Genomic DNA, 7,500 nt, shown 5'->3' on the forward strand with positions numbered 1-7,500 from the left:
TTACATATTGTATGTATATACATATAAATTATATATATATATATATATATATATATATATATATATATATATATATATATATATATATATGTATGTATATATATGTATGTATGTACGTATGTATGTATATATGTATGTATATATACATATATATGTACTGTACATACACACATACACGTACATATATACACGTATACAAACGTACATACATTCACACACACACACACACACACACACACACACACACACACACACACACACACACACACACACACACACACACACACACACACACACACACACACACACACACACAGAGAGAGAGAGAGAGAGAGAGACGGTGCGTGACACGAAGTACCGAACGCGCTCAAACCATCGTGTACCTGTCTGTGTTGTTGATGTTTAGCGATTCGTTGGATGAAAGGAGACTGGTCTGTGGCTCCATGGGTGACGCAAGATCACCGGGGGATGTAGGAAAGGACTTGGGTTGGACGTGAATATCATTAAACACGAAAGGAACACGAATTTTATGGATGTATCGTGTTCTATGATTATGTTATTTTACTTTTTTTTTATTATTCATATTACATATACGAATCGCTGTTAGCCGCACATCACCTTTCACGCCAGTAATCCTCTCTCTCTCTCTCTCTCTCTCTCTCTCTCTCTCTCTCTTCTCTCTCTCTCTCTCTCTCTCTCTCTCTCTCTCTCTCTCTCTCTCTCTCTCTCTCTCTCTCTCTATTTATCGATCTATCTACCCACCCATCCATATCTCTGTCTATATCTCTATCTATCTTATCTATCTGTCTATGAATCTACCTTGCCTGGTCACAACTGTTGCCCACGTCATGCAGATCACTCTTTGTCATTGTAATTAGTGAATGTAGGAATTATAGTAAAGATGAAAGTAGATTAACTGGGGCAGCACTAATGACGTAATGGTCATTAATTGAACTGAACTGGATAGTCATGGAACTTTGGAATAATTACTCAGCAAAGATGCTAAATACAGGAAGTTCGATTACTTTCGTATTTTCATATATTCATTTATTTATTATAATTATTCATATATTCTCATGAAAGATGGAAGGTTGCCAAAGCGTTTATGATAACAGATCGGCACTAGACAGTTTTGTACTCATGATTATTGAAGATACAACAACAATTGTTATTCGGACACTTTGCAATCATGCACACATCACCAGCTTCCCCACCTATTAGTGACGATAGCAACCGCCAGATGTCACTTTCACTGCATGGGGTTGCCACGTCGCGGTTTTCTTTTTGTACGTGTTTAGCTGCGAGTTTCCACGGTTTTAGGAGTTTTTGGGAGTGCGTGCGTTTTGAATGTGCTTGTAAGTGCGTTTTGAATGTGCTTGTGAGTGCGTTTTGAATGTGCTTGTAAGTGCGTTTTGAATGTGCTTGTGAGTGCGTTTTGAATGTGCTTGTGAGTGCGTTTTGAATGTGCTTGTAAGTGCGTTTTGAATGTGCTTGTAAGTGCGTTTTGAATGTGCTTGTGAGTGCGTTTTGAATGTGCTTGTGAGTGCGTTTTGAATGTGCTTGTGAGTGCGTTTTGAATGTGCTTGTAAGTGCGTTTTGAATGTGCTTGTAAGTGCGTTTTGAATGTGCTTGTAAGTGCGTTTTGAATGTGCTTGTGAGTGCGTGCATTTTGAGTGTGGTTATGAGTGCGTGCATTTTGAGTGTGGTTATGAGTGCGTGCATTTTGAGTGTGGTTATGATGTGCGTGCATTTTGAGTGTGGTTATGAGTGCGTGCATTTTGAGTGTGGTTATGAGTGCGTGCATTTTGAGTGTGGTTATGATGTGCGTGCATTTTGAGTGTGGTTATGAGTGCGTGCATTTTGAGTGTGGTTATGAGTGCGTGCATTTTGAGTGTGGTTATGAGTGCGTGCATTTTGAGTGTGGTTATGAGTGCGTGCATTTTGAGTGTGGTTATGAGTGCGTGTGTTTTCGTGATTTGCAAGGCATGAGCGACTGTTATGTTATTAGTTACCAGATAAGGTAATTTAAAGTAACTGGAAGGACAGATAATATATATGTATGTGTATACACACACACACACACACACACACATACACACACACACACACACACACATACACACACACACACACACACACACACACACACACACACACACACACACACACACACACACATACACACACACACACATACACACACACACACACACACATATATATATATAATTATATATATATATATATAAGAGAGAGAGAGAGAGAGAGAGAGAGAGAGAAGAGAGAGCAGAGAGAGAAGGAGAGAGAGAGAGAGAGAGGAGAGAGAGAGAGAGAGAGAGAGAGAGAGAGAGAGAGAGAGAGAGAGAGAGAGAGAGAGGAGAGAGAGAGAGAGAGAGAGAGAGAGAGAGAGAGAGAGAGGAGAGAGAGAGAGAGAGAGAGAGAGAGAGAGAGAGAGAGAAGGGAAGTGTGAGAGTATAGAAAGACCAAAATTCACGCCCTGGGGGGGGGGGGGTCCAATAACAGTTGCATAATATGCACTTCTAACACTTTCGCTTGAGGAACAGCTGTCACGAAGACGAAGTAGAAAACAAATTCACAAAACAAAGAATAAGCAAGGGCAAACATAAGAAAAGAGAAAAACCTGCTCTTAATCTCACATTAACCCCCTTTTTCCCTTTTTTATTTGTTCGTCAGGCGAGGAGGAATTCCACAAGTCGAGGCGCCAGCAGTACAGGAAGTTCAAGAAAGGTTCTTCCTACACTCATGTTCCCTTCATCAACTCTGAAGGTGAGTAGGGGAGGGGGGAGGAGGAGGGTTCTTCAAGTCCCTAAGGGGATATGGGGGGGGAAGGGGTAGGGTTCTTTGGTCTATTGGACCTGAAAGAATAATGGAAAGGGAAGTATTTATAATGTTTAGCTTGATAGACGAAGAGAGCGGGGAACAAAGGGATGGCTGGTGTAAAGGCGGGCGCGTGGAGGTTAGTGATCGAGGATTGAATCAGAGAAAAATGGGAGATTGCAGTATTCTTTAAACAGGATGAATTGAAGTTTTGAACGTGAATTGCTTACAGAAAATCAGAAATTTCTCAAACAGTGAACTGAAATTTATATTTCAACTTTGTTAAACACCGCGGATTTTTATAGCCAACCAGAGAAAATGGGAAATTGTCAATATTCTCAAGCAAGGACTATACTATTCCTCATAGATATTCATTCTCGATTCCCTCACCCCCCTTCTTCAGACAAGGCATACTGGCTGAAGGAGGGCCAGAACGCCCTTCGCGAGCAGCTCCTCGTCTCCCCGAAGGTGCGCCAAGCCAAGAACATCATCCTTTTCTTGGGAGACGGCATGTCCATCCCCACCGTGACCGCCTCCAGGTATCTGAAGGGGCAGAAGAGTAGCCGCTGGGAACACGAAGAGATGGCTTGGGATAAGTTCCCTTACTCGGCGCTCATTAAGGTAAGAAGGGGGGTGGGGTTTTGGGGTCTGGCTTGCCCACGGGAGGAACGGGTTTGGGGAGAGGGGTGGCTTGCTTGATTTTGGAAGGGGGGGGGGAGGGGTTAGTGCGGTGTGGGCGGTTTTTAAATGGAGGGTAAAAAAGGGAAGGGGGAATGTGTTCGGAAGTTCGTCTACGAGATTGCTGACCCTTTTTTCTCTCTTTCATGTTTTTTCTTATTCTCTCTCTCTCTCTCTCTCTCTCTCTCTCTCTCTCTCTCTCTCTCTCTCTCTCTCTCTCTCTCTCTCTTCTCTCTCTCTCTTTCTCTCTCTCTCTATCTATCTATCTATCTATCTATCTCTTCCTTTCTCCCTCTCACCCTCTCTCCCTTTTCCCCCACCCACGTACCTTCCCTCCCTTTCTCCCTTCCTCCTTCTCTCCCTCACGTACACACACGTACACACAAGCACGTACACACAAACACGTACACACAAGCACGTACACACTAACACGTACACACAAGCACGCACGCACGCACACTTCGACCGACCACGAAGACATGTCGAGAACCCTGACCGGCAGTTGAAGGATTCGAAAGAAGGAGAAGGAGGGGAGGAGGAGGAGGAGGAGAAAAAAGGAGAGAGAGAGAGGCGAGAAAGGGGGGAAGAGGGAGGAGGGAAGGAGGAGAGGAAGAGGTGGAGTGCGAGGGAAGATAAAGAGTGGAGGGGAAGAGGAGGGAAAAAAGAGAGGAGGGAGGGAGAGAGAGGGAGAAGAGAGAGGAAGTGGAGAAGAGGAAGAGTAGAAAAAAAAGAGGGAGAGGAGAGGGCGGAAAGGGTAGGGAGAGGGAGAACCAGTAAGGAATGGGAAGGAATAGGAGGAGAGGAAGGAAAAGGAGACGTAGGAAAAAGAGAGGAGGGAGAGGGGAAAGAGGAGAGAGAAACAAGGGGAGGAGAAGAGTAGAAGAAGTGAGACGAGAGAGAGAGAAAGGAAGAGGAGGGGGAAGGGGGGAACAGGGGAAGGGGGGGGATACGGCAATTGCAATGGTCATATTTTCTTTTGTTACTTTATGACTGTTTTTGCTCTATTGTTGCACCTGCCGACGCTGTTCCGGTTTAGTGGCTTCGCTTTTTTCCCATTCTTCCGAACGATCAAATACAACTCTATTTATTTTCTTCGTCTATTAACAAATACACAAACGAATGTGCTTACATGCCGCCATATGCAAATATTACTTCTTCTTTTTTCTTTTCTTTTCTTTTAACTGTCCATAAAATCATTCTATTTGCCATCAATAAACATGAACACGTTTTTTTTTTTTTTTTTTTTTTTTTTTTTCAATTTAGAGGCAGATTCCATCAGGTAATTTCTAGTTTCCGAATAATTTGCAATTATTTTCTTATGGTTGCAAGAATTCGATGATTATTTTCTTTTCCTTTTTTTAAGGTAAAATGTTGATCACACTGTACTCGGCGTTGCTTGATTATGCGCTTATTCTTGCGTTTAATGGCATTTTAGTTTGTAGATAGCGTTTTATGGAAAGATGTCTCGGATATTGGCAAATTTATTTCGGTTTTATGAAGTTTTCAAGTTTAGTTCGTCTGCGGGATTTTCATGAAGGCGATGCTCTTTTGTTTTCATTTTCCCGATTATCTTACACGCATTGTTGAGATATTAAGAATATTATTCATCACATAACTATACGTTTTTTTTCTTTCTTTCTTTCTTTTTTCTTCGTTTGACTTAAATAATAATTGATATTGCTGAAAATGGATTTTAGAATTTATATCTACGTCTCTCTGTGTGGTTCTTCGTCCTCATCAAGACCCGGATGTTGGCGGGGTTTTTAAGCGTCACGAACCTATATAAGGTTAAACGTTGACCTTAACAGTCCATTATTTACTTTCCTGTTGTTTTTTTTTTCCTTTTTTTTCCTCTCTCTCTCCCCTAAGTGACATTACTATAGCCTTCGTGTCTTAGAGTATATGGCAGATCAAATTAACCTCCCTGTGACAAATCTCGATTACGCAATTCGTACCAAAGGACAAATCTCGATTATGCAATTCGTACCAAAGGACAAATCTCGATTACGCAATTCGTACCAAAGGACAAATCTCGATAACGCAATTCGTACCAAAGGACAAATCTCGATTACGCAACTCGTACTAAAGGACAAATCTCGATTACGCAACTCGTACAGAATGATTTTTTATAGCTTTTGCAAATGGAATTCCAAGATCTTATTCTCTGTTTAAATCCATCTTGGCCTTAGAATGATATATCCGTGAAATATGAAACCCGTCTGACCGTGCCGTGGGTATTAACATGTATGAAAAAAAGTAATATGTCTCAACAAGTATATCTTTATCGAAATTTAATGTCGGGAGATATATTTCTAAGGTAGATATTTGAGAGTACCTTTGGTATTATCGTTTTTTTTTTTCTTTCTCTTTTACTTTCTCTCTCTCTCTTTCTCCCTCTCTCTCTCTCTCTCTCTCTCTCTCTCTCTCTCTCTCTCTCTCTCTCTCTCTCTCTCTCTCTCTCTCTCTCTCTCTCTCTCTCTCTCTCTCTTTCCTCTCTCTTTCTCTCTTTCTCTCTTCCTCTCTTTCTCTCTCTTCTCTCTTTCTCTCTCTCCTCTCTCTCTCTCTCTCTCTCTCTCTCTCTCTCTCTCTCTCTCTATTTACCTATCTGTCTATATCTATCTATATCTATCTATCTATCTATCTATCTATCTATCTATCTATATATATATATATATATATATATATATATATATATATATATATATATATATATGTATATATATATATATATATATATATATATATATATATATATATATATATATATATATATATATATATATATATATATATATACGCGGGGCATCGTGCCATTATCACAATAGAATCAACCACTGCAAAGGCTAACGGAATTTCGAGAGACCATTTCCCAAAATCGACATTCAGATATGGCGCATACATTAACCGGCCCGTGCCAGTGCCATCAGAAGGCACCCTCGCCCCCCTGAGCCTCCAGTGCCATCAGAAGGCACCCTCGCCCCCCTTGAGCCTCCCCCCCTCCCCCCTAGGCCTCGCGTCCCTCCCTCACGACGCCTGCGGATGGCCAAGGACCCTCCCCCCCCCCCTTTCCTCCTTCCTCCCCTTGTCCAGCGTCCTTCTCCGCGTTCGTGACCAACGGAGACCTGGCGGATGGATGCGCATTCGTGTGGCATTGACCCGAAAACGTTGCCGTGAGTTATGTCACCTTCTTCTCCGGTGATTTTACGAAACCGGGAAGGAAGATTACTGCGAAGTTGGCGGTTTCTTCTGTGTGTGTGTGTTTTTTTTTTTTCTTCTTCTTTTTTATTGATTCTTCTTCGTCTTCTTCTTCTTCTTTTTTCTTCTTCTTCGTCTTCTTCTTCGTTTTCTTCTTCTTCGTTTTCTTTTTCTTTGTTTTCTTCTTCTTCTTCCCCTTCTCCTCCTCCTCCTTCTTCTTCTTCTCCTTCTCCTTCACCTTCTCCTTCTCCTTCTTCTCCTTATCAATTCTTTTTCTTTTTTTTCTTCGTCTTCGTTTTCTTCTTCGTTTTCTTCTTCTTCGTCTTCTTCTTCGTTTTCTTCTTCTTTGTTTTCTTCTTCTTTGTTTTCTTCCTCTCCTTCTCCTTCTTCTCCTCCTCCTCCTCCTCCTCCTCCTCCTCCTCCTCCTCCTCCTCCTCCTCCTCCTCCTCCTCCTCCTCCTCCTTCTTCTTCTCCTTCTCCTTCTTCTCCTTCTTCTCCTTATTAATAGTATACTACAATTATCAACTTCATGTGGATGTACTATTTTCAAATCGCCTTCATATTCCACATCTTACACATTTCCTCCCTAATAAATTCCACCCACATACAACACACAAAATTAACACCCACACCGCTTAACACAACAACAGACTTTCCATGACTTCAATTTATACATCCAACAACACACAACATCCCTTGCCAGAACGCCATTTAACCCACCCTCCCCTCTTCTCTCTAATCTTCCAGACGTACACGACAGACAGCCAAGTAGCAGACAGTGCCGCGAGT

The 7,500-nt window shown here is 41.9% G+C and overlaps 1 protein-coding gene across 1 annotated transcript in view; it reads left to right on the forward strand.

Moving 5' to 3' along the window:
• LOC119598486 (alkaline phosphatase, tissue-nonspecific isozyme-like) overlaps nucleotides 1–7,500 on the forward strand; it is a 56,092-nt gene that overhangs the window by 12,995 nt on the left and 35,597 nt on the right. The window contains exons 3-5 of the mRNA XM_037948113.1: nucleotides 2,695–2,787; nucleotides 3,242–3,459; nucleotides 7,459–7,500. The exon at nucleotides 7,459–7,500 is cut by the window's right edge and continues 132 nt beyond it. Of these exons, the coding sequence (XP_037804041.1) occupies nucleotides 2,695–2,787; nucleotides 3,242–3,459; nucleotides 7,459–7,500 (353 nt within the window). The remainder of the gene's footprint in view (nucleotides 1–2,694; nucleotides 2,788–3,241; nucleotides 3,460–7,458) is intronic.

Source organism: Penaeus monodon, chromosome 41 (assembly GCF_015228065.2).
Source record: "Penaeus monodon isolate SGIC_2016 chromosome 41, NSTDA_Pmon_1, whole genome shotgun sequence".
In the NCBI taxonomy this organism is placed as follows: domain Eukaryota; kingdom Metazoa; phylum Arthropoda; class Malacostraca; order Decapoda; family Penaeidae; genus Penaeus; species Penaeus monodon.